Source organism: Plectropomus leopardus, chromosome 12 (assembly GCF_008729295.1).
Source record: "Plectropomus leopardus isolate mb chromosome 12, YSFRI_Pleo_2.0, whole genome shotgun sequence".
NCBI classification, from domain to species: domain Eukaryota; kingdom Metazoa; phylum Chordata; class Actinopteri; order Perciformes; family Serranidae; genus Plectropomus; species Plectropomus leopardus.
The window spans coordinates 18,721,274-18,748,586 of NC_056474.1; the positions used below are offsets into that span (position 1 = coordinate 18,721,274).

The 27,313-nt window shown below is 38.8% G+C and overlaps 1 protein-coding gene across 1 annotated transcript; it reads right to left on the bottom strand.

The window, feature by feature from the left end:
* Nucleotides 1-640: 640 nt before the first annotated feature.
* On the bottom strand, nucleotides 641-26,805 carry LOC121950946 (solute carrier family 25 member 36-A-like). The gene is made up of 7 exons (XM_042497083.1): nucleotides 26,399-26,805; nucleotides 23,188-23,352; nucleotides 18,905-18,982; nucleotides 14,352-14,452; nucleotides 6,306-6,372; nucleotides 5,904-6,193; nucleotides 641-4,948 (listed from the first exon to the last, which is right to left on the bottom strand). The coding sequence occupies exons 1-7, from the start codon at nucleotides 26,437-26,439 to the stop codon at nucleotides 4,755-4,757; spliced, it is 936 nt and encodes a 311-aa protein (XP_042353017.1). The 5' UTR covers nucleotides 26,440-26,805; the 3' UTR covers nucleotides 641-4,754.
* Between the last annotated feature and the right edge of the window lie 508 nt (nucleotides 26,806-27,313).

A 27,313-nucleotide genomic window follows, 5' to 3' on the forward strand; every position in this document is an offset into this window, starting at 1 on the left:
TTACCTCTGCTCGTAAGGATTACAAGTGCATTAGAGAAAGCTAAACATAAATCAATGCCTTTATTGGCCTCCAGTGTTTGAGCATGGAAATTATCATAACATGAGCAAAGTGTGAATCTCTCTCTGTGTGTGTGTGTGTGTGTGTGTGTGTGTGTGTGTGTGTGTGTGTGTGTGTGTGCGTGCGCCAGAGAGAATAAACCATCTCGCTTTTTGACACAGACTCGCTTAACCGATTGACAATATGAAGATGGTATTCTCAACAGCAATTTAGTATCAAAACAGAAAAATGTAAATTCAGTCACTTGAACTTGTGCACTGGTTGATTCTCTCAGGAGCTATTTGGCTCCTCCTGGTGGTGATAGTTGGTAATTACAAACATGCTGGGTGTTTTTATTTCCCTATCAGAATCAGCTTGACTGGGCATGAATGTGTCCAAATACAAGTTATTTGTCTGTTTTTCTTTGTTTGTTTTTGCATTACTCTCAATCCACATACACAGCAATAGACATAGCCAAACAGTCTAACATTAATTAACCCAGCATCCAAAGAAGAGTGTTTTCGGTTTGACTTCAGGGGCTACAAACCAGAAAATACCTGCACAGTATAGCTAAATAAATAAATTAACTGATAAAGGACAAAAGCAGATATTATTCTAGTTGCAAGTTGATTTTTATTTACTTTTGTGTTTAAAAAACAAAAAAAACAAAACAAAAAAAATACATCAACAATTGATCTGGCAAAAAAAAAAAAATCTTCCAGGTTTCATTCAACCGTGCTTGTGCTGCATCCTGCCCAAGCATACAGGAGAAAGATATTGAATTGCATACAGACACTGAAATGAGAGGTAAAAATAAAGTGAAATGTTTGTCCAGTTGTCTGTTTGTTTCACATTTTAGTAATTTGACCTCAAGTATTACTGCAATTGAGCCAAAGACATAAAAGCTATTAGTGTTCTACAGGAAAACATTGATGTTAAAATGAGTCAGCAATTTTCGTTTTCCAGAACCACGGGCTAGCAACATGTCAATTGAAAATCAATAACCATTACAAGTTACAACACAGGCCTTGGTTTCCCTCTGAAATGACACTGCAATGTGAGGGAAAATATGAAGATCATGCGTGAATGCATCAGATTTTCGGTAATTGGTGAAATAAACAATGCTTTTTTTAAACATGAAAATTGTGCAGACTTTATCAGTTCCATATGGAGAATGAGTGTGAACTGAGACCACAGCAGCTGGGTAAGAGAGGTTGTGGAGGGAAAGTTTTACTCTGCTCAGAAGTTTTAAATGTCATGCGAAAGGATGTTTTGATTAGAACCAATTTAAAAGCATTCAAGGAACAGAATGATAAAGGGCATGAGTTCTACAAGATTTGCCACATTTTCCCAAGCTTTTTTTTTTATGATACTATGTTAACTTCTTGAGCTGATATTTTAAAGGGGTGAATTTGCTGTTTTTATCAACAACCCTCTTCAGTAACAGACTACTTTGTCAATTCCTCAATCTCTCAAATTCAAATTTAACAATCCCAACTCTGTACACTGTTACAGAAAGATGGCCACAGTTCCTGAACATTAAAAAATACTTCCATCTTTATATTCAGAACATGTTGCTGGTACCCCTTTTCCACCAAATTAGCTCTGGCTCTTGAACTTTTTAGGTTCCAAAACAATTTATTTTTGGTCTAAATGCTCCGAATGGTTCAAAATTAAGTGCAGGAACCACAACAAAACCTGTTCCATGTTGGTTGAAAAGGGGTAGGAGAACCAAAAATCTTCCTGATTTACTTCTGATTAATGAACAATGTAAACTTTTATCATTGACAGAAACATCCAAACTTTGCAAAATGGAACACTTTTTATGAACCTGGTAAAAAAAAACTAACCAACGCTGCAGCACAAAGGCTTACATGATAGTATTTGTCCTGCAGTATTTGTTAGCTTTAATGTACGCACAAATGTTTGCATGACAGCTTACAGCAAGATACAAAACAAAAGTTTATACTGTAAGAAAAATCTGTCAAGCAATATCAATATTCATGTCGACAGTCAATGTCAAACAAGGTTAAATTGCACATAAATGAAAACAATAAATTGCAACTGCAAACTACAGCATGATCATACATAGGCCTAAGAAAAAAAAAAACAATAAATGATATGCATATACAGTATCTATATTATGTACACACATTTGAACATCCTTCACAACTACTGAGAACTTTAAACTGTACAATATATCTGCTATAAGAACAGTTGCGCAAAATACCATTTTGATATACAGTAATACTTCTTTTTTCTTTTACAATGTACAAGTTCAAACTGTCCACACAAAAAAAAATGCAAAGCACAAGCCTAAAAGGCCACAAACGTGCATGTTATCAGGTCAGTTGGAAGCCACTGGAAGGAAAGACTGGCGTGAGAGTGGGAATGGAAGCTGCCATTATTGTTCAGGAGCTTTTTCCACACTCCCAACCTCAGTGTCTTGAAAGATTAATAGTTAGTGGAGGGAAATCTGGAGTAGATATCAATTATACATGCAGGCACACATGACCGCAGATAAACAAACACGCACGCACATATTCTTTAACATCGTTAGATCATCATCATGGTGAAAGTGACCAACATATTAGACATTCACACACAAACAGGTTATGGGGTAATGATGAAACTCCGTCAACATTCTCCCACTCCAACATTTCCCCACACCGTCACATTATATTCAAGTAGTGGCACTCCAATAGCAGATACTCAAACGGAAACTTCTGTAGTTTTCAACCTGGACTACATTTACAAGTGATTTTGTGTCAAAGTGACTAATGGAGACAACAAATCTTTAAAAGTACTGCAGATGGCAGCCTAAAAACGCTGCAATGTAACCACTTGGGGCATTTGCACACGATCAACTTACGTCCACTAAAGGTGCTTGTTTTTGCCACTGACATTCAGAGTGTTACTATAAATGCCTGACAAAATTATGAAAAAGACCCTACAGAGAAATACACTGTTTTTCTTTATCTTTCCCTTGATCCAGTTAGTTTGTTTGTTTGTTTAAGTCACACTCACAGAGAAGTCTCACAGAGGTGACTCCACAGACAAGTTCGTTTGATTAGCAAAAATACTGTGTATGGTTCCTGTGCATGGTGCGCTGATGCTTGAGTCCACTTGGATGGTCTTGAGTAAGGTTTATGTTTACTCCAGTGTGACACACATCAGGTGTGAACACCAAATGTACCAAAACACAGAGGTAGACTGCTGTTTTATGTAACTACACAGAGTTTTTAGCTGGTTATGAAACATTCTCAATTTAATACTGATGCCTTTTTATCAGACTGCAGCACAGCTCACCACATCAGACCCAGATTTGCCTTATGACCTGAGCTCTGGCAGAGAGCTCCATGCCCGCCACCAGTGGCTCCTCCTCCAACTAGGAACAGACCTTTGCCTCACTGCTTTGTCGATGAGGACAGTAGTGTCCATCTGCAGCGCCCTTTTCTACATCGTAGCACAACAAAAACCTCACATAGGCGATAAAAAAGTGTATTCAGGTACAGAACAACGTTACTACTGTAAAGCTGAGCAGCACCTAATATGAAAACACCCTTAAACACAAAATCTTGGGAAAAAATATTCCAGGTTGAAAAATACCAACGTTTCCCTTAAAGTCGTCGTACCTTTAGGACAATCACACACTTCACATCTCAAAAATGATCTGTTGGTCTCGTGTTTTCACACAAGATTTTTAAGTCCTGCACAGCGACAGGATGCAGGAAAAGCTGGCCTTGTGTGCTGATCTTATTTCAGTTTTAACAAAGAGAAACTGTCAGCACAGAGGGCCAGCTTCACCCGAAGCATGTCACCACCAGGCACTGAGATATAGAGGGAATAAAACAGTGAATGACAGCTTTTTGACCTTTTCTGTTATAAACAAAAGTTGGTTTCTGAGGCATGTGTTCCAGTGACGGGCCATGACAAACTCATCTTTGTGTTTTTGTTTGTGGCCGCTTAGCTGTGTATGAACATCAGTCGTTAAGGGGGTTGACTGCAGTGTTCAGAGGGGAATGCTTGAAGACACACATGTAGTGCAAAGATGGGTTGGTTCAGGTGACTTGAAAAATGTCTTTGTTTCAATGCAAACTTCCTCCTTTCATTAGGATTTAACTAAACATTCCTTAACTGCCATTTGATCGTATAGTAGTCTCACAGCAGTGAAACAAGACCAGTGCAGACAAAAAGTGCCAAGTCGAGTGAAACTGACCTACATTTAATTTTCATCTCTCCTTTCGTATTTAGTTGCCTCCAAGCATTCCCCTTTCACAATATCATCTCTGCCGAGAGTGAAAAAGGCAGTTTTTCACTCTCAAAGGGAAGGACACAAACTAAAACCGTTTCTATTAAGGCCACTGAATTGTGCTTAAAATCCTTCAGAGGTACCCTCAGTTTAAGGTGCCAAATTCTTTGTGTCCTTTGTGTCAGTGCCTACTCTCTCATCCTACCCATTCTTCCTCTTTTGTGAACTGTAGCGCCCTTTATCTGCTCCAGCGCTCTGATAAACTGGAGGTGATGGTGCTGATATGGTAACAAAGGGCCTTCCTAGCTCCTGTTTTTTCATCTTCTGGTCCACTCGAGTATTTTCGGTTTTCCTTTGGTCTTCATTTTGACATTTTGTCTTCACTCTCCTTTGCCAAAGGGCTTCCTCCACAGTCATTTGCTAACTGTCTCCCTCTGATAACAGGAAGGAGACACACCTTTTGGGCTAACGGCCGAGCAGGTAGACCACCACTTCATAGGTGCACATCATGATGGCGGTGTTGGGGATTTGTCGGACGAGGTGGGTGGTCAGGCCGCGGTACAGCGCCCTGTATCCCTCCTCTCTGGGTACTGTCAGCAGAGTTTGGAAGAAGGAGCGATACTTGCTGCCCTCCTCTCGTAGTCGTGTCCTGATCACCTCTGTGATGTGAGGGCAGAAGAAGAAGAAAAGTGTGTTAAATAAACCATTAACCACGAGTAGTTCTTGTCAGACTTTACCATTGAGTGCTGTGTGGTCTCCCTTAAGCTAAATATCTATTTCTGACACTCTGAATACTAGAGATGCTTTTTTTGGTACTTCTTTTCTGTTTTTGTCCCACATTGACTTTAGACGGTTCTAGCAGAAAGTATCGAAAATCCTGTATTCAGCTGTGGGCTGTATGTAGGTGGAGAATGTTAGTGATTTTTATAGCACAAGTGGCTCATGATACTTTCACAAAAAAGAAAAAGTGAATCACTGCCTCACTGAAAATTAAATATGCCTCTCACAAACATGACAGCATCAAGTTATAAGGATAAGTCTTGTGATATTCAATATTTTGTGTTTTGTTTTTTTAACAAAACCCATGGAAAGGCCAATCCAAAAACAGCTTCTGATGTTGATGCAGTCCAGGAATGGGCTCAGGGGCAAATGTTGGTGTCCTAAAAGAGTATGAGAGTATGACTCATTGGTAACCTGCTATGTTGGATGTTAGTTTGATCCAGTGTCCAAATGATGAGGGTGTGACTACTTCCATTGTCTCACAAAATTCTGCACCCTGTTAACATGGCAAGTCGGCAACACAATTTAATGAAATCACATCAATTTGTACATTTCTTGAAATGTGCAGTGCCTAACTGCTTTAGAAAATGAACCATATTTTTTTTTGTTTTGAAATATAAGGTTATATTTATGACCTGTTTAAAAGGTCTTCAGTAGGAAGCAGTGGGCTTGGGGCTGTATGCCAACAACTGGCAGAAAGTACTGAGATATGGACAAATACATTGTTGGTTTGGGATTTTTCATGGGATTTACTGACAAAACTAAAAATATAGTATATTATAGGCCTTATCCTTTGAAAAGAAGGAGAAGAAACTGAGTGAAACACATTGTTACCATGTGGGTAGGCGATGGAGGTGGCACAGGTCTTAGAGGTGGCTGCTGCGAGCATCATGCCCACAAAGTCTGAGGGGTCTTTGACGGACTCGTCCTCTTCGTCCATGCTGGTTTGGGCCTTGGACTCCAGCAGTTTACGTTTGATGCTCTCATAGATGACAAAATGGATAACAGTCTCAGAGATGCCAGCATAAGACGCTGACATGCCCCTGTAGAAACCTCGCAGGCCGTCCATCTGGTACACTCGCTTCACACACTCGAATGCATTCATTCGCCGCTCGCCCCGGGATCTGTAATCATACAGAGACTTTAAGTCTAATAACGATGTAATTTAATCTCATTATCATACAGCCCATTACACTGTAGCCTCTAGACTTAAAACAAAGATTTGGGGTTCCTCACCTGGTTTCCAGCTGCAAACGGGTCTTGATCAGCCAGATGGGATTGGTGGCTGTGATGGCGGTGAACCCTGGGAATTTCAGAGGAATACAGAGGTTCAGACAGAAGCAGAGACATTTGGAAAAACACAATCTAATCAACTAAATTAAATATTCTATACTGCACAGGAACAATGAGAAAGCACTTCACTAAACAGGATCAACTCGCTTCAGCTTTTTTAATGATATTTCAAAACTATCAAAGAGAATTAGATTTTATCAAAGAACATCTGTTATTTTAATCTTTTGAATAACTGGTTAAAATGCATGCTTTTTCATTTTCACATATTGATCCTCTTCATGTGAAATGCTACACAGGCATATGTAAACGGCAGTTCTATTCCTGAAGTTTCTTAACTACCAACAGTGCATGAAGGCAGCAGCTGTGAGGGTTTTCTTTTTTCATTTGTCATCTTTAAAGAATATCTAACTGAAAATGCTGGGAAATGAGGCCAAGCAGCAAAGTCATTTTAGGCCTTTGAATGAGCAGACTGCTATTCTACTGCAGCCTGATTCATTTCTTTGAAATGCTAATGAGAGCTCTTGTGTTTCTAATAAAAAATCATTTGCTATTGAAACATATGCTCATTTTAAAGAGCTTAAGAGCTGAGACGGTCTGTTTTTTTAAAGTATAACTTTTCATGTGCTTTGAAATACACACAAAATATATCAAGAAAATCTATCATTCAATAACTTCAAGTCACAAGACAGAAGTTTTGATTCTTAGTTTTGACATTGCGTTCAATTTTCTCTCATTTTTGGGTTAGTGTTACAAATGGGCATTCTTTGTTAGTTGATGAATAAACTATTACGTTAATTTTGTAACACCTAACAAACCAGTAGTTAACTGGTTAGACACTAACAACAGGCTGTTGGCCTGATACAAGCACAACTGCAACAGCACAGAGCGACAAAATGATATCTGAAGGAGATTTTTCAATTATTCAGCAGGACTAAAGTGGAAAGTCTCTGACAGGAAATTTTGTGCAGACTTTACTTCGTAATGGTAGTGTGTCACCTTGTCCATGTGCTTTCACAGTTCTTAGATTTGTTTGAAACTAGGGTCACTTAATTATGGGGCCCCTGAAAATGCATTGAAAATGGACAGAATATATATCAAGCAGATGTGAGTGTGTGCATGCTCTTCTCTGAGTTATTTACAGGTGATGATACTTTGAACTGTTTTTTGTGTTTTTGTTAAAGCCCGGCTCAGACTACAGGAGTTTGAAATTCCTAACTGGTTTTGAAGTCATGCTGCATCACGTAATCAAGTTTTTTCCCAGATGTTTTTCTCTCTAATCTCAACATGAAACGCTACAAGATTTGAAAATACTGGTGCATCACACACTGCAAGATATAAAGATTATTGTGCCAAAGGGAGCGTGAATGCACCACTTCACGCGATCTCCTGGGAAGGCAGATGTAAACAAAACTAAGAGTGGCGTGATGCCCCAACTTGCTCTATGTTAACATGCTTTGCAATGAGAAAAAAAAAGCAGAAGGCTAAACGAGTCTGGATGAGAAAATGGTTGGGGAGACGCAGTCAATAACAATAGCATAGCATGCTTGCTAACGCAAGTCTCAAGGGCTAGATTTTTTTGTGTGTAGCCAAACAGTCGAATTATGTCCGTCATGAAGCCCCGTGGCCCCCCTGGTCCCTTCAAACACTGTATCCAGTTCTGTTTATACATCCTACACATCAAACATGTTTAAAATCATCGGAGCAGTTCTGACGAGCCTACAAGCAGTTTGGGAGGTTTAAGACTGAGTTTGAAAACCACATGACCAGATAATCTGGGCTGAACATCGGTACAAACCAATGCCCAAAACTCCCGTAGTCTGAAACCGGCTTAAGTAAGACACTAGGCAATAATGTTAAGTTTGGTATGGTGGATGTAAAGCTAATTGATGAGCACTTTCTATCATTGTGAAATGACACAAAGTCTCTCTAAAAGTTTCTTATACAAATGATGTCACAGAGAGAGAAATAAAACATGGCCATTTGCAGAAAACAGCTAAGACGAGGGCAAGTCTAGAAAGAGACCTCAGTCACATCTAGTGTATCAATGCAACACAGCCCTACGTTAAGGCAACTGCGTGAAGAAGAGAGGAAGACACAGGTCTGTTGAAGAGAAGAAGAGAAGAACAAAAAGAGGAAGAAGAAAAAAGAGGGAAGTAGAAGGAAGTAGCGTCTATGGCGTGTACTCACGAGGGAGGGGCAAAGCTCCTCCAGCTCCTCCCCGCTGCAGCTAGTAGCCTACAGATATGGGGGGCACAGATGGCGGGGGTCTCCCACCCAATCACGCAGGGGTGAAAGCTTTACAGTAAAGCCCTAAAATAGACACAGGCTTTTCTGTACCACAGTCACACACAAGCAGCAGTCACATCCACCCCCAACCCCACCAACAACCCACCCCAACCCACTGGTACTATACAGGTAGTTGGAGAAGAGATGGGAGGTGAAGGACTGACCCCCCTCCCCCCCCCTTTCCCCAAGCTCTAAGCCTCGTCCCCTTTAATTTACTCCACAGTTTAACTGTTTTACATTTCTTTTACTTTCACTTTACAATTTATCCCTCCCTTTACTTCTTTTATCAGCGGGCATATAGAAAATGTTGACTGAACAGAAGCCAACCCAATCCAAAACTCCAGCTCCATCTCACCAGAGTGAGGTAAAACACAAGCACAAATACAAAGGCAGAAAATTAAATTGAGGATGTATTCTTCATTATCAGTGTGCCATTATCAGTTTATAATCTACATTTTCAAATCAAATGCCTACTGAAATTAGGTAGAAAACTAAGAGGCAGGTGGAAATGCTAACCTTGTCGATGTGTATAACAGATTCTGGGAGGTGGACAATGGTGATGAAAGAAGTGAGGAGACCATTTAATGAATATGTGATGACACAAGGATGAAGTGGTTGATCATAGTGAAGGAAATAAATGAGATGGAACATTAAATGCAACTCAGCCAGCCCCAAATATGTCTCTGGGCCAAACCTTATTCCAAAACAACCCGATACATTTAAAAATAACACTGAGTGTGTCCTTGCATGTTGATAAAAATGTGTCTCCAGAGAGCTAGCCTGCTTTAAGAAAAAAGAAAGAAAGAAACTGTCCTGTAATGTCATACAAGAGGACATTGGAAATGGGATCTCAGAGGACGTTTTCCAAAAGTTTCCTTAGCAGGGTCACCTAACCCTAACCCCTGTTTCAAACTGCTGCATGACGTCCCCTCTCTCTCTCCAGCCTTTCCTTTCTATCTTTAGTTATAAAAGCCCAAACTGTATCATTAAAAAATCATTTGTTTATTTCTTCTTTCTATTCTATTTCTTCTTCTTTGTTTATTTTTAATGGGGTTTTTTTTGTTTTTTTGCTGCCTATTTAGAATACGGGACAGCTTAAAATAGCAATATGTCCATTATGTGTAAAAATTTCTGCACATTATCACCACCTATTCCTCTGAACTAATACTGTTTAAATAAAAATGTCTGCATGCAAATTTGTCACAAAATAAAATCCATAAATCACAACAAAGTAAATACTTCAGGTAATGGAAGTGAACGACACTCGCCTACTTGGTAATTTAGACAAGTCATGAGGATGAAACATTCACAGCCAATGCAGCCTGGCCTAGACCTTGAGCTGGGCCTCTGTAAGGAGCTGCAGCTGCATGTTTGCATTTTGACCCTTCTATACGCACATAATCTCTGTGCGGTTTCTCCAGAGCAGTTTGACCTACATTTTGGAGAAGACAGGCATGCTTTAGATTAACTACTGGAAGACACAATAAGTCTAAATGAAGGAGTGGGACTTCCCTCCCCCCTCCGTGTGCAAAAAAAGCCCACGATTCACAGCAGGGGAGGTCATGACTCCATAAAGTTACTCTACAAAAGGCTGCAGGGTCAAATTTATCTTCAGTCACTGAGGCTTTCTTTAACTTTGCTTTTCCAATGTGCTGACAAGACTGAATAAGAAATATGCGCATTTGAAAGACTGGAGGTGGGCAATCTGATGGTATATATACTGGGTGACGGTAGAAATGTGTCTATCGGTAGAGATTTGACTGCAGGCTATGTAGCATATGTAGCATCTCCCTTGATCCTTTGATTCTCACGATTCCAGTTTTCATTTTAAAATAATTTTAGTTTCACTGTTTTGAGTCATTTTTGTTGAAATGCTCATGTTGTTTTTGTTTGTATGAGAGGTCCACAGAAAAAACAAGAAATGATCAGATGTTACGAAGTACGGTATGGTTGTTTTAAACCATTTCTTTATTAGAATTAACAGAACACTTATCGTATCCTGATATACACCGTTACTGTGATAAAAAAATTACTTCAACCATAATAGAAGATTTTGGCCATATTGCCTCCTGTCCCATTGAAAGACAGAGAAAAGAAGTTTGTTGTACTCTAAGTACAAGGCATTTGTAGTACAACTACACAGATATTTCATTTAAGGTATTATAGATAAATTAATGCAACTGCCACCTGATGAAAAAATATGTGCAACATAAAGAAAAAACCTACCGACTCTTCAATATGTTGTGTTAAAGTTCAACCAGCTCCATTACTCCAACTACATTTCATAAAATAATCGCAATCATAGTTCTATAATGTATATACATAATGTATATACAGTATATATTTATATATATATTAGGGCTGTCAGCGTTAATGAATTAATCAAGATGCTTCTAAGGTCTGTACATAAAGGGTTATTTTTTTAAAGCAAGAGTGATGGTACTGGTATCAAATGAAACTAGAGGACCTAAGGAATCCAGTGGCACCAACCATGTCAGCTTTTTAGGAAGGGGGCTAAATAACGTCCCAAAGTTAGGCTAAATTTTGGCGATGGAAACACGGCATGGCCATTTCACAGGGGGCCCATGACCTCTGACCTCAAGATTTCTGAAAGAAACTGGGTATCCGTGAGTCTCCCCTTTACAGACACGCCCACTTTATGTTTGTCCCATGCTGTTTTTTGCTGTTGTTTGATTTCTAACCAAAACAATCTGGTAAGAAATGCTTTATGTTTTCAATATGGACTTGAAAACTGTTTTGTATTACAAAATAATGGAAATGAAAACATGCGATCAAAAAATATGATTAATCACTTTTAACTATTGAAATTCTGCAATTAGTTGTGATTAACAATAATAATCAATTGACAGGCTGAATATATACTACCTATCCATGACCATTACATTTTTAAATAGTTCCTTGTATGGTACATGTATGTATATATGCTGCTAAAAGGAGTGTATTACTGCCAACCAATTTTGCTGCGTTTTAAGATGCAATGAAAATAAAGTATCTCTACCCATTACATGTCTGTGCCTTCTCAGCATTTTGTCCATATCCAAGTAATAATTTATGTTTTTCAAAATGGTGCCAGTACTGTTGAGGTCAAACTGTGAAGGCAGAATCTGTTCAGAAAAGTTAACTCATCTAAAAAGAGTTAATGTTGAAATAGTGCCAGACTCTGGGATGATACTGATTCTCCTTGAAAAGAAATGACTGAGGCTCTGATGGTGTTGATGGATGATGACAAAAGACAAAATGCAGATCATAAATAGCAGTGACAAGGTTAGCATTTCTTTTGGTGCGGACAACATAAAATCCACAGGAGAATGTGTTATTACTTTACCTTAACTATATTGATGGAACAAGGCAACAGGCTAAGGGGGAGGGGAAGATGTGTGTCAAGACTAAACAATAAAAAAAAACCTTACAATAAGAAGCTAAAACTACAGTCCAGCAGCAAACACATTGCCATAAGCAATGCTAATATCATTACAAATGAATAACCATTATGAACTTTCTAATATTAATAAAAATCACCATGGTTTTCATCATACCAGTGTAAAGAAATGGGATGCTACCTGACGTGTCCGCCCGAGTGCCAGGGGCCCCGGTTGACCTTTGGGGGCCGTGCTCTCTCCTCTATACACACAGAGCAAAGAAGGGGGCCCAGACCACACTGTTTAAGTAACAACTGGGATGTTAAACCATTTACAGAGTCCTCTGGAGAGGCCTCAAAATGAAAGAATAAAAAGAGGAGAAAGGGGCAAAGGAGGAAATTAAAAAAAGGAGGACATGGGGGACAAAGGGGCTAGCAGAGGAGGAAAGCACAACCTAAACTTTGAGGACCATGTGGTTTTCTGCTTTTTGTCAAACAGCAGTCATGGTGCCAGCAGTGGCACATAATAGCCTGAAATAGTCTGAGTGATGTGTCTCATTTGCATTTAAGTCTGAGACTGATGATATTAGGATTTGCCTCCTTAAATATATGTAGGCTGGAAAGGCCACCATGAAGAGATAACATACTATATTGCCTAAGTGTATTTACACAGAGGAAATGCTCAGATAAAAGCTGGCAAGAGCAAGCAGTAGATATGCTATGTGACTGGCATCATTTCAAGGTTCTTTTACAATATTTTGCCAGACAGAAGATTACATATTTTCATTGCAGAAAATGCAATGTTTAAAACATTGATAAATGTTTCTTTCATGGCTTGGTTTCACAGTAAATGAATACAGCAATTCTACTGCATGGTACGGCACGGCTCCACTCAATTCAACTCGCTGGTTTATGGTTTTCCAATAGCAAAGGTTGTGGGTAGTACTTGGTACTTTTTTTTTTTTAGGTTTCACCTGTGTTGAGGTTCTAAGCAAGCTTAGTTGATACTTGTAGGTGGAGTTAAAACACTGCAGACCACTAACTGGTCAAAGAGAATCTTCACTGGTGTGACATGGGACAACCTGCGCACTAACGCAATTTTAATTTTTATTCACCTGTCCCACATCTTAAAAATTAGTAGCCCGCAAAACTACACTTAGTACACTGCGCCATAGAATTAACAAAGTGCAGACCTTCCTCTGTTTGGTTGCAGATTCAGGATTCAGTGAGTGTTGCATTAAAGATGATGTCACGGCAGTTTCATGCCACATCACTTTGGCAATGAGCTACAAATCCCACCTACACCGACACCTGCATCAGTTCAGTTACCTGCAGGAACCTGGCACATGTCCCACAAAAAAGGTGAATTGCAGGTCTTAATTTTATTTCCAGGTTTGGTTCATGGTGAAACATAGAAAATGTGGGTCAGATCGCGGGTGTGGCTAACTGCCGACTCAGGTGTGTTACTATCAGGCACGTTTACTGTGGAGATGTGCTTCTCAACATTATGAGAATAAACACAAATCCTCATTTGAATTGCATTTTCTGAATTCGTTTTAAAATTTAGTATCTTACTTTCACATGTATGAAATGTCCCAAAATGATCACTTTAAACAGGCTGGGGTTTCCGGTTGGGCCGTGTGCCAACTGGTTGGGGCGAGTTTGGTGTTGTGATGCCAGTTTTGGAAAAGGTCTTGAAAATCAGATCCATGCAGGACTGAGGGGGTTCTACCCGCAGTGGGAAATTAAATAAAGAAAAGGATCTGGTACCGAAAGTGAATCGAGTCGAACCATGCAGTTGAAAGAAGCATAAGTGAGGCTGTTTTCAACACATTCAAAGTCAGTTTGATCCTGAGAGTCTTAAATTGTGCTTTCTGATAAACCCCTGTTGTTTATATTTAATATTTCTATACATGAAAAAGCTACGCAATGCCTACTTATAACAGATATTATCATCAGTTAGCTTTGGCATGCTTTAGATATTCACAAGCTTTGAAATTTGTGAAAATCCCACCATCCCACACATGTATATGTAGAGGGGGTGAGGAGGGGTGGGGTTGGGGTTGGGGTGGGGGGGTGAAGTGAAATTCTGGGATACTTCAAATTGTGAAAATGATGAAAAGATAAAGTAAAATAAAATCTGTCTAATGAAGACAAACTGAATAATTCTTTAACATGTTTTTATAGATATAAAACCCATCAGTGATTTACACTGCCCACACTTATACAGAAAGACAGACAGACGGACGGACAGGCAGAGATGACACTCAGCGACAGACAATTACAAACAGACAGAAGGGAGGGGGAGAAGGAGCCGTAATTACCTGCCATCCCAGCCGACACCATGTGCACTTGGGTAGAGTCCGGCTCCAGCACCCCATTCAGCTTCTCCTTAGCAGTAGAATATGCCGCAAAATAAATCGCCCTGAAAAAGTTAGACAGAGCCTCTTCAGTCTGAACAAAGGTACCACTGATCAAATTGACACATTTGCAAAAGGAGAACAATAAAGAAAAAACATTCAGTAATCTAATTGCACTATGAAAGATCACTAACTATAGTCATGAGTTAAGTAAATTAAAAAATGCAAATACACACACTGTCACAGGCAAATTGTATAAATGCAAAATTTATATGTAAATATACATATAATATTACAGGTATATTTTGAACACTGCTGGGGAAGTTAGTTTGAGTATAAAGTAAATAAGTACATAGCTTCCCAAGTTACCAATTACTAAATAATGGAAGAAGTTGAACTACAGGAAAAGCTACCCTCAAGAGAAATGTAGTTTGGTTAAGCAAAGCTTCTGAGAAAAAGTTGTTAAAACTAATTTGCAGATAGTCACATGCCAGCAAATAAAAGACACTTCATGAGATAATTTCACAGGTCATTAACAACAAAAAAATGCTATTTATTGGAAAGTGCAAGAATTGTAAGCTTGGTTTTGTATACAGTGTTTATCAGTCAGACACCTGGCCTCAGAAATCAGAGTCCAGGTGGGGTATTGCACCAAGCAGGATTACTCAGTTAGCCAGGTAACTTCTAAAACAGCATGCAACAGCTCAACATTTGTTGATAAATAGCAATAATCAATACTTCTGACTATCTGTAGTAAAATTGGGTTCAATTACAGTAGAGAAGCATGTGTAAAAATATAATTTAAAGTTAACTACACAAAAAAAGGCAAAAAAGGTACTATTGATAGTATCAGTACTGCAGAAAATGAGTATTGAAACCATTGCAAATATTCAGATTTTTATTCTTACCCATACATTTACATACATACATACATATTGTACATATGTTTATAAATCGTTGTTTTTTACATTAACTCCAACATACTTCTGGTGGATCATAACTGATTATTGAGAGGGATTATATTTGTATTAGTTTATCAGAGATTCATAGTATATCTTCAAGTTAATGCATTAAATAAGAACACTTGATTTCAATTGCATTCAATAGAGCTAAGCCACGCTAATATGTAGTCTAAATGCAAGCCACTGAAAGAAGTTTTTCTCTGGCTGTGTGTGTGTGTGTGTGTGTGTGTGTTTGCGTGTGTGAGTGCGCAGGCGTGCATCTCAATCTCATAGCAGGCTTTAGTAGCAGATTTATCTCCCATGATTCGAGCTGCTCCTCACTAAATAAAATCACAGGATTTAGTCAACATTTCTGCTGAGTGGAATTAAACCTGCTGACCTTCCCTCCCTGCCCTCCATCTGATCTGAGAGCATGCAGGCAAAACATAATCATGCTGCTCTGCAGATGAGAGGTGATTTATGTGAGTGGGTCTGAATGTGCATGCATCTCTCATCCGCAGTGAATGATGCTACTGGTGCAAGCTGTTCTTTATGCATGTGTTACGTGTGTGTGTGTGTGTGTGTGTGTGTGTGTGTGTGTGTGTGTGTGTGTGTGTGTGTGTGTGTGTGTGTTGCTAATGACTGCCAGTAGCAAGCCCAGTGGACTGCGCACTCATTAGCATCACTAGATGTTTTTTTTAGCTTTTCCAGCATCAGAGTGCTGTTTCCTAATTATAACAGAAGAGATTAACTCTGTAGCCCAGCAACACAGACGTTCCTTTGTAGAGGAATAAATCTGCTAAATCATTCAATTATATTGCATCAGAATCTTAAGCTTTAACTTAAACAGACTGCAATTAAATGGAGTGGAAATGTAGCATCTTATAATGCCATACATCTTCAAAATTGGAACTGTCTGCTGTATTCATAATGAACCATGCAGGTATTGATGGCGGCAAGTTGCTAAAGACTCAAATTTCCAGATGTTTCGGTAGATTTTTCAGACCATATTTAACATCTGAGTACAAATAGTCCAAAGTTTATCATGTGAATTAATGGATTTAAAATCCAACTGTTAACATGTATGTTACATTCCAACTATGAATGCAATCATGTTGCCATGTGATTAACAAAAGACTGAAGTTAATTACTGTTTCTCACAAAAATGCACAGAAAGTTGGATGAAGTTTAAATGTCAAACATCTTTGCCGAAAGAGGAGAAGTAAACTAAGCTGTGCTACTTAGACTCATATTATTTTGCCTGAATATATTGTATTGAATAAATAGTATTATATTCTTGTTTCTATTATACTTTTTAGTCTCGTTTATTAAATAAAACCGAAAAATGAGTTGCAAAAAGTAGTGGTTTTCGCAGCTTCTGTGCAGTTATGTTTATATACTGTGCTGATGAAAACAGCAGTGAATGCAGCCATAAAGGCATGGTTTCTTTTGCAAGGAATCAGTGCGAAGATATGCATTTTCTTTTAAACAAATTTAGTATCTGATGTCAAGATCTTCAGTTTTAAGGCGAGGCGGACCTATTTTGCGGGCTGGGACCTACAAAGAGACAGCTCTGCGAAGGAGTATGCGTTCAGTCACTCGCTGTACTTCTTGCCTTGCTTTCGATGACATCAAGCTCGCTTTGCCCTGCACTCTCTCAAACAGTGATAAAAATGTTGGCTGCAATGGCTGCCTGCTCCAAACACCATGAAAAACACTGCTTGTATGATCTATTCATTTTCAAATTTCTGGATTTTATATCTTAGAAAACAGTCTGGAAGCACAGATATTTTTTCATACTCTCTTTTCTTTTTTTTTCCCATACTTTTCCAGACCTGGAAATTAACCAAGTAAAATTCCATACCTTTCTATGTTGCGTAGGAACTCTAAGCCTATAAGGCTTAAACAACTGCACATAAGACAGCCGTAAATCTCATATGTTGCCTCTGACTTCATCAGGCTCACTTCTTACGCAACAAAATCTTCCTATAGCACAGCTTGCTATAGCTGTCATTACCAGGAAACACGCTGCTATATCCACAGCTGGACAACTAGCCCACAGGAGTGACACACACATACACACATGCACGCACACCCAGGGGCATTTTTCACCCCTCAGAGAGTCTGAGCCAGACAGAGCGAGACAGCAAAGACAGTGCAGGACCCAGAGGACAGAACCATTCTGATTCAATATAGGCAAAGAATGACAAACATGGCAAGAGAGGGAGAGACAGAATGTGGTATGGATGACTCAAATAGAGAGACAGAGACAACAACAAACCAATGGGAAGAGGACGACAACAGCTACGTGATGCACCAGTAACTAGGGAGAACTAGACAGGTCAGGGAGGGGATTAGACACAACACAACTCTCACAACAGAGGAACTCCATTGTGATAACACAACATCAACAGTCACATGATGGGAGAGTCACAGCTGGCTGCTGCCTGCTGTTGCTCATGTACCATTCAGACTTATGCAACCCTGAGCAGCCAAGCTAAGAGAGCGGGAACCTTTTCATTTCCTGTAGGATTTGAAGCAAAGCTTTACATTGCATTTCATTAAGTTACACTCCGTTCATTGCCGTTTATGTGGTCCGCTATTATTGCTGCCAAAATAAGCTCTGAATGAGCTGGAAGCTTGTAAAAAAAAAATTTTTTTTAAATAAAAATTAAAAAACCTAGGAAGATCTAGCAGAAGCAAACAGTGACTCTTCAACTATTGTAATTTTTGTGTCCCTGTCAGAAACAAGAAAATCATACAAAAAGTGGCCTTTTATGTGTGGTTTGTCCACCAGTATTTCCTTCATTCCTCAGTCAGATGTTAGACATTCAACCATGCCTAATTTTGAATTTAATTTGATCTAATATTAACTTTAAACAGAAAATACACAAATACCCATTATCATGTGTTGTTAAATATTTAATATTAATAAATTATTAGATACAAAAATATTTCATGTCTTTATTTTTAATAAAAAGAGAACCTGTTGCTTTTTTTCTTCAGTTTGTATGCCTGGTGACCACAGAGCACATGGCTGCAGGACTGTTAGCCTCATATCAAATTAGAAGAATTTAAGGTCAATTTTTGTTCTATCAACAATGTGTTATTTGGCTGCCACTTCCAAACAGCTAATATTTCTTTTGAATGTAATAATAAGAAAAACAGCATTTAATGTTGTGTATTTATATTCCTTCCATCACTTTGTTTATTGTGACAATAAAAATGTTAGTTTTGTTACTAATAATATCAATACATTTTTCTAAATATGTGTTAGAGTTTCGAAAAGTTTCCAGACCAAGAATAACCCAAATACACTCAACAGAAATGTGTCCCCAGGTTTTATGTAACATATGAAGTAAATGACGCAGTAATGCTTTTATTCTCTGATATCAGGTCTGGCTACTGCTGATAACAGTGGTTCATTCTGAAGGTTTCTTGTTAACGTCAAAGATTGTGGTGACATATTCTGTACTGTTGATTATCAGGTATGGTTTTATTTTTTTAAGATTTTATGGCATTGCTACAGACAAAAGGTTAGCAGGAGAGGCACCACAGCCAGAACACTGAACATACCTGGAAGGTGCCACACCCACAAGGTTGGGTCCCAGTCCTCTGAAGAGCGAACGGGCTCCCTCTCTTTCTAGAATTAACCTGCAGAGAGACATTGAGATTTTCAATTCATGTTTTATTGCATACGTCATCATAATACATAAATGATATCGAGCAAGCATACACTACATTTAAAGACAATTATGTAATTTGCTTTATATAAAATGTATACCCTTGGACAAATAATCATGTGACCATCTGGAGAATAGCTTGCAATGTCTGCTCAAGTTAAAATTATAGTTTTGAATTCAAATCTACCACAAATTTGGTAGATTCTTTAGAAAGATGTCCTTGCCGTGCATATGCATCCATGAGTGTGATTACGCAGGATTCAGCAGTACACGCCTCATCGAGCTTAGTGACCCTCTCAACCCGTGCTGAGAGCATGTTCATACTTGATATAATCATCTGTATGCACTTGCAAGAATTCAGAACAAAAATTCTGAATTATTCTTTTTAATGAAAATGAAAGTTGGACTTTATTGGCTAAATAAGGCAAATTAGATAATACAAGCATATGACATGAGATCATTTTATTTGATACATGTCAAGTATGAAGGCATACAGAATATACTATTCATGTTTGGGTCTCAACTCTATGTATGTTTGTAACCCATCTAAATGGATTTGTATTGTAATTTGTAATTTATGCAGGGAAGTCTAGCTGTAGTTGCCACTCTGCTGACCAGCAGTACAAGGAGCAAAAATATAAGTGTATCATCTTTCTTTGAAAATGGCCATGAGGTCTCCTGTAGGTTTAATCTTGAGGTTAAGCCAACAGTTAGGTTAATAAACAACTTTTTAGGTTATGCTTTTATTATCTTTTACAAAATGACTGAAAGACTACACAATGTGAACCGACCAGAACGTGCATCAGGCACACAACACTCTGTGACACAACACTCGGCACCACCCTGGGTGAATACCAAGTTTGTTTCCAGGTGTTTTCATATAAACTTTTACTTTAAAAAAGCTTCAATACAAAACAAAATATCGGCATGCTTTTGTTTTTAAAGAAACAGTTGTGGGGGGTTTTACTTGCAAAGAGTTAGATGAGACGATTGATACCACTCGTGTCCGTATGCAAAGTATGAAACAAGCTCCCATGGCTGATTGGTCTTGCACAATGGCTGGAAACTTGAAACCACTACCGTGTTTCTGTACAAAGGCTGGTGCTATATTTATTTTACAAACACATGATTGTATCAATCTTCTCATCTCACTCTTAGCAAGAAAGCACATAACTGCATTTCCCAAAATGTCAAACTATTCCTTGGAGGTTTGGCAATTATAATGTTAGTTACACGCACAACAGCTCTTTAGCTTACTGTCATATGTTTAAAAAAAATCCCCTAAGATCACATAAAAAATAGAGAGCTAGTTTACAGAGCACCAGGGTAAACAGACAGGAAAAAAATGCAGAGGTTTATAAGTGTCCAAAGCAGATGGACCAGTAAATTACAGCTTTTTGGGCAATTCGCCCTGACCTGACACTCAATACAGCCTAACATTATACACGGGATCACTATCAGTGTACTGAGAGACCCAAAATAAATGAAATGGCACGTGTCCTTGCTCTGGTGGCCTTATCATGATGGCTCACTCACGTGTTCAGTCTCTGTTGTTGCCTGAGTTCAAAGATTGTTCATCAGTGTCCGACCTAACCCAGAAACCTCGTTCAAAATGAGCACAGCCTCTAATTGACTTTCATTCATTGCTCGTTTTCGCATAAGCTGTGGTGCAAAGTACAAAACATCCTGGGAAGAAATTCAAGATTTAAAAAAACAATAAAGCAGTCCTTTGGGCTAGATAATTAACTGGTCTTTTGGGTACGTTAAATTCTCCAGACTTGAACTGTCCCACACAACTAAACAAGACATATCCCTGACCTTTCTCGGAGCAGCTACGTAGCTGAATTTTGTTCAGATTGTGGATTTGTGGGTTGTGCCTTCCTACTCTGGCTTTGAGATTTTGCCAACTTCTGTCCGCAGCTAAATACTTCCTCTCAAAAATGATTTACAGCAAACAGAATCTCCTTGAGAATAACAGCCCAAGTTTATACAAAACACAGAGCTTGAAGTGACAGTGTTCTCAACAGTCACAAAATTTAAATCATTAGCTAATATACTCTGCACCAACATGGAACAATGCCTGCACCTCACTGCACACTGACCCACTTTGACTCGTGTGGGTTTTTTCCTCTCCTTGCCATACCACTCTTCCCTCCTCTGCCCTGCTCCGCTCTGTATCGCACAGTGGGGGTGAGCCGTTTCTGCTACTGCTTTATCTCAAGGACAACACAAAAAGTTGCTTTATGTTGACACAAGACCAACATCTTTGAGCATAAAACAATGATTCAATTAACAGCATTTGAAAGAGGCATTAATACAATGTTAAATAAAAACCTGAAAGCACTGTTAACAAAGCAGTCAAAATGACAAAGAAAACATCCCCAGTAATCACAACACCCAGTGAGAAGAAAAAAATCGCTTTTTTTAGCCAAACACGTGTGGAAAACAAATTCTGGTTAACCATTTTGATGAAAAAAAGGATTCCTATTCATCTGTGCAAGGGCAATATTAGCATTTTGCTTATATATCCTGAATAATCTAAATTTAATGTTAAAAAAGCAACGTTTTCCCTGAGACAGTCAGTAAAACATGACAGATTTGTCCAAGGTTCCTAGCTTCCAAAATAATTCACGTATTTGACTGTGGAAAATTCCACACACAGCAGCTTGTGCATTATGCAATATGTTTAATAGTGTGTGACATGCTCTGCGACAGACTGGAAATAGGTTACCAGAGAACAAGAGTAGAGCTGTAGCTGCGTTGAACATTTACTCTAACACCGTGACCAGCGCTAATTACGAGTATCCAAACACACTGGCTGTCAGTAGATTCCAAATAAACACCTAACCAATGCTGGATTCCCCTTCGCTCTCACTTCCCATCTTTATGCTTACCACCCACTGTCTAATGAGAGGAGGAATAACATATCAAGTGGCAAAAAAGGAACAATTTATTGTGTATTTCTTACACTGGTTTCCCAGAAGTTGTTAGGAGAAAGTACCCAAAACAGACAAAGAGCTTTGAGGTCAAGATCTATTTTGTCCCTCAAGGCCAATAGGGTGGAGGGTGGACTTTTTATCTGTTGCTTTGCGCAAGTGTCTTAGTTGGAAGTTCTGCAGTTAAAAGAAATTTCACCAGTAATCCAAAATTAGTCTGAAACCCAATTCCTAGGGAAGGTTTAAGACTAATAGATTAGCAAGAGTGAGTTTTTTTGCCATTCTTATGAAACACTTTTAATTCTTTCACTATGGTGAAAGAACTGTCTGTCTACTGGATCATTCAAAGTGTTAAATTGAGGCACATAATTACCCTTTAAAAGCGCATTTTTTTCTTAGGAGATAGTGTGAGAGGATGTAGTATAAAATAAGAGTCGTTATAAACTCCTGGCAAGATTAAAATGTTGCAGGGCAAACGACCTGTTCATTATCACTGTGGATTCATTTTGGAGTGTCACAAACGAAATCTGTGTCATTTGGTCATAGACAGTCAATGGACAAGTTCACCAACTGACATGGATCTGTGCTGTGACAACAAACACTGTGTTTTCCTCAGCTCTGACAGGTTTCATCTGTGTCTTTCAGACCTTCTTACTTCAGCTCTTGTTTTTGCACAGTCATTCAGTCATGCAACTCAGGATGGCTGCAAATTTTCTTATAGGCTGACATATTTTCAAATTGGTCAGACATGCACCAATGTGTGCTGCAGATTTGCATGGGTTAGCCTTCATTTGCATCTTTACAGAAAATTGTAACATATGTATTTAGGTTGCAGGATTTTTCTAAAAAAAATATATGGACTCATAGAAAAGTAATATTTCTCAATCATCACTTATGATCCACTAGAAGTGTGTGGTAGTATATTTATGAATAGAGACTCTGCCCTCTGCTTTATTTTTCTTCTTATTTTGCTGTTTTTGAGATATTTGAACAGGATAAGACAACACAGAATATACAATATCACAAAATCTCACACCATATTCATATCACAATATTGGTTGACAATTTAATATTTAATGCAACAAAAAAATCTAAGGATATGCTCAAAATGAGTTTACATATTTATCCTTTCCCCAAATCCCAAAGCTTTTCTAAAACTGAACTTAGCATGGTTTCTTTTTTAAATGATTCCTAATAAAGCAAAGTTATCACAATTAAACTTTTCTGTAATTTTCCTTACTTGAGACAGTGCAGAGGCCCTGGTGGAGCGACACGGGCCACACTGGCTCCATTGACAGTGCTGAGCTGGACTTCAGAGATGTAGAGAGTGATGGAGGAGGACTGCAGCCTGGTCTTCACAACCTCAAGAGGACAGGTCAAAATTGCTCCAACTGTGCCACCACATCTATGGGGGAAGCAGGGTAGAGGTGAGGATGGAGGGTGCAGAAACAAATGTTGGAAGAATGGGGAAAAACATGGTGAGAAAATGCAATGCTTTGCTTTAGCATTTACACTAGGGGACATCAAAATAATGGTGTGCAAATAACTACAAACATGCATGTATAGCACTAGTATTGTGTTTTCATTTGTGCTCATTAATGTGTCCGGTAAAGCATCTTTGAGTGTCCTATAATTCGCTCTTTAAATACAATATATAACCATTTTTATATTTGGTCCAAGCAGTGGTGTTGTGGTAGTTGATGAGTTGGGTGTACTACAGGTATATGGGTAGGTTACCGAGGAAGAAGTAGGTATACTCTCCTGTATATTACACTGGCTTTTTGGCTAATTGGTTGGTATAATGTAAACAGCCAGAAAAAGAGGTGGGTATACCCCATACACCTGCTTATACCCGCCACTACACTCTGGGTTTAAGTATCATCTATCGCAATTTTTTTACTCTGCCTGTTTCCTTTACGTAACCATCCTCTAATACTGACCAACCCAATCACTAGTAACATAATCTGTTATTCCCTTTTGCTCTAAAATTATCTAGGAGTGGGCACACATCCACACATCATGACCTGGTGTTTTGATATGCAAGATAGTGCAACGTGCAAGTTGCAAGCTAAGAGTGTATGACTGGTATCATGATGCATTTCATGCACTGAAACCGTAACCACTTTGCTGATTCTTGCCATCTGAGAAGGTGAGAAATTACTTGTCATGAAAATGTGGCTGTTGTTTAGCTGGACTCAAACACATGTGCACATCATTAAGAAAAACATGCTCATCATAAACGAAGCAAAGAAACTTGCAATCATGTAGGTTAGACTTTGACTGAAGCAATCAACATGTAAACAAAATAAAGCCAATTAAGTTGCAATCAATTCCCACCTCATGATAAAATCTATTTCATTTATATGGTATAAAATAAAAGTTGGTTCTTATGAGCTACAAGACATCATCTCAAAACAATGTTCTGTCCCAGACAGGGCCACACGTGCATGTTCACTGATCCTCTCTGCTTTCAAAAGGCTTGGTTCTTCACAATAGGACTTGTGTGGACAAAGCTTCACAATCAAACCACAGCAAAGCTGGAAAGTACTTGTTGATAATGACAAACCAAATAAATGCTCTACAGGTTAAGTGAAAACTAGCTGTAGCACCGAGAACCTGGCTGCTGGTCATGAATTCCTCTGGCTGCAGTCTCTTTTGAGTAACACCAGCTATATTTACTTTTCAAAAGATCGACCTACATTCATGCTCACAGGCAGCTGTGACCCTTGGCCTACATTCAGAGCTACGCTGTCTGCTGCATGTGCCGTCTCTCAGTGGCTGTGAGAGGAAACTGAGCTGAGGCCTCGAGCTCTGTTTTTTGGGGAAAGCCAATCTGATTCTGTTTATTAGAGAGAGCAACTGTCTCTTCTGTTCTTTTACAATTTTAAATCTCTGAAGAAAGAGGTAACGGTAGAGTCGTGGTGTGATGAAATTACCATAAATTCAAATGTCAATGGTTTGGTGCAAAGATAAAAGCAGAGGTAACGAACGATAGAGCAACTGAAGACAAGACTGAACTATGACTTACAAATTTAACTGATACATTTAAAGTCTGTGTTGATATTTTCTTTGATGAACAAGTTTTTGGTCCTGTCTGTAGAGCTGTGAATGAGAATAGTTGCCAAACTATTGTATGGGTTGCATGATTAACCCAACATAGTTATTGTTTGGCCTCATTTAGTGGTTTATATAAGATACTCAGAAACAGCATCAAACTTTAATTTAAACAATATTTTACTACCTATGATCACCTACAGTTTAGAGAGTTTTTTAATGCAGAACAAAAATCTTAAGATGATAGTTTTTCGAAACAAATTTTATGAGATGGTTTGCGGGCTACTTATCATCTTATGTATCAGATGGTTCTTGACATCAAATTGTATGGGGACTCCTAAATACTCTTAACAATGACTTCAAAATAGTTGTGATTTCCGCAGTTGAAACCTGGAGCAACATCACTTTTCTGGTGCTGCTTGCAGATGCCTTTGACAAGTATTTAAACCCTTAAAATCTGCGCGAATTGATGTGATTTCTTTTAAAAACATGGTGGGAAAGGCAATGTGCAAAAAAGTGGATTTAGATTTAAAAACAACATATCTTGGGGAAAAAAGGGAAAAAGCAATTATAATTATGCATTTAAAAACTGTCACAAAACACTCTAATTTTAATGCAATTTTCAAGTAATTTCCTTGTGTTTTGATTTTCATTTTCTACTTTTTTTTAACCTAATTTTCATGAAATCTTCTTGTACTTTTTACTAATTTCTTGCCAATTTTTGGCTCATTTTTTCTTTCACCGTCATGCTTTTTCCTATGTTTTGGAAGACATCAAGTCAATTTACCCTGGTTTTAAAAGGTTAATATGCATCAATAAAAAAACTAAATATACAGAAACTAATTTAACTGACCCCTCATTTCGTTTAATTAATCTGACTGATCTCTCAGGTTTTAAAAATACAAAATCTCTGGAGAAAATGAGCAGCTCTGTTGTGGCTGCTGCAGGGGTTTATCAAGTTAACAAGAGAGGACAGCGACCGGCCGGAAATACACGTATTTGGCTTAAAAATAAAAGCCTCAAATCTTGTCAGTGGAATAGAAGAGGTACATAACTCCTCAGATTTACAACGACAAACATATTAAAATACTCAGTACTGTATATGAAGTCACACCTAAGCTCAAACGTCGTCTTTATGTAACATTCGTATTAATATTGTACTTCCCAAATAGTCTTATTTTGAAATGGTAACAGGAAGTGTTGTTTGAACCAACGGTTTGACTGTGACGCGCACACAGCTGACAGGGTTGTATCACATGCACGCGCTCTACAGAAAAACGGCCCTCGATAGCTAGCTTAATTTAGCTAAAGAACTCAGACGACGAGTTATGTTTGATTTCTAGCGCTAATAATACAAACAACTCAAATATTTTATCGAAATTCGTAGTCAGACTTACCCTCCAGCGAACAAATGAACCAGTGTGTCCCTTTGGCTCATTATTTAGCACGCCCTGCCAAGCAGCGCACCTCGGTGCTGCGGCAGAGGGTCAAACACGGGCTTGGTCCCTTCCAGTTGCTTTCTGTCTCCGTGAGGATGCGCACGTAGATGGCAAATGTCGTCGATGATGATCCAGCGGTGGGCCGAGTCTGCGGTGATTCAGACTGCAGTGGGCCGACTAACCCCCTCCTCTTTCGCCTTTGGCTTGCTCAGGTTCCCCTCTCACACAGAAAGCTTATCTTCGACTAAACAACTGCAGAGCCTCGAGCTCACCGGGCTGACAGGAGAATATCTCAGCCCCGACAAGCGGTTTTATGGCACATCCGTGGGTTTGTCTCGGTTTTCACCTCTGCTTTCATCGCTGCAGCGAGAGGGAAGGAGGCAGAGCTCATAGTATTTACTGTACAATCATAGGCTGGAAAACACGCGCTGCTATTGGTCATTTTTGTGCGTGACGTCACGTCGTCTCCGCCCTGATCATGCACTGTTCGCGTGCCCAGCACTGAATGAATCAGAGCTGCATGATGCTGGACTGCTGCGACTCCAGGCCAAAGACAAACATTAAGGTGTGACACAGTTTGGCCTGAAAGTATTTGGACAAGAACAGGTTTTCGGTTGCTGTGGCTTTCTAAAGGGAGGGAAAAAATCACAGTCACACAACCAACAATAAACCAACAAATAAATATAAAAAAAAATAGTAGATATACTAGGGGTCGAATATTGTCCAATATTGGCTCTTCAGGGCGAATACCAATTATTAGTAGTTAATGAGACCAGTAACCGATATTTTGAAATGTTTCCGCTAATACTTAGAATTTGGAATATAACAAACTCCAACAAAAAACTTTGTTTAAATGCCTTTAGCAAATGTTTA

What these genes read in the sequence shown, in the direction of transcription:
- LOC121950946 (XM_042497083.1), bottom strand. Translation starts at nt 26,439, where the DNA reads ATGAGCCAAAGGGACACACTGGTTCATTTGTTCGCTGGAGG. An exon ending in GGGCCTCTGCACTGTCTCAA is followed by an intron (nt 18,983 to 23,187) that starts GTAAGGAAAATT and finishes GTCTCTCTGCAG; the next exon opens with GTTAATTCTAGAAAGAGAGG. An exon ending in GGTGTCGGCTGGGATGGCAG is followed by an intron (nt 6,373 to 14,351) that starts GTAATTACGGCT and finishes TGAAATTCCCAG; the next exon opens with GGTTCACCGCCATCACAGCC.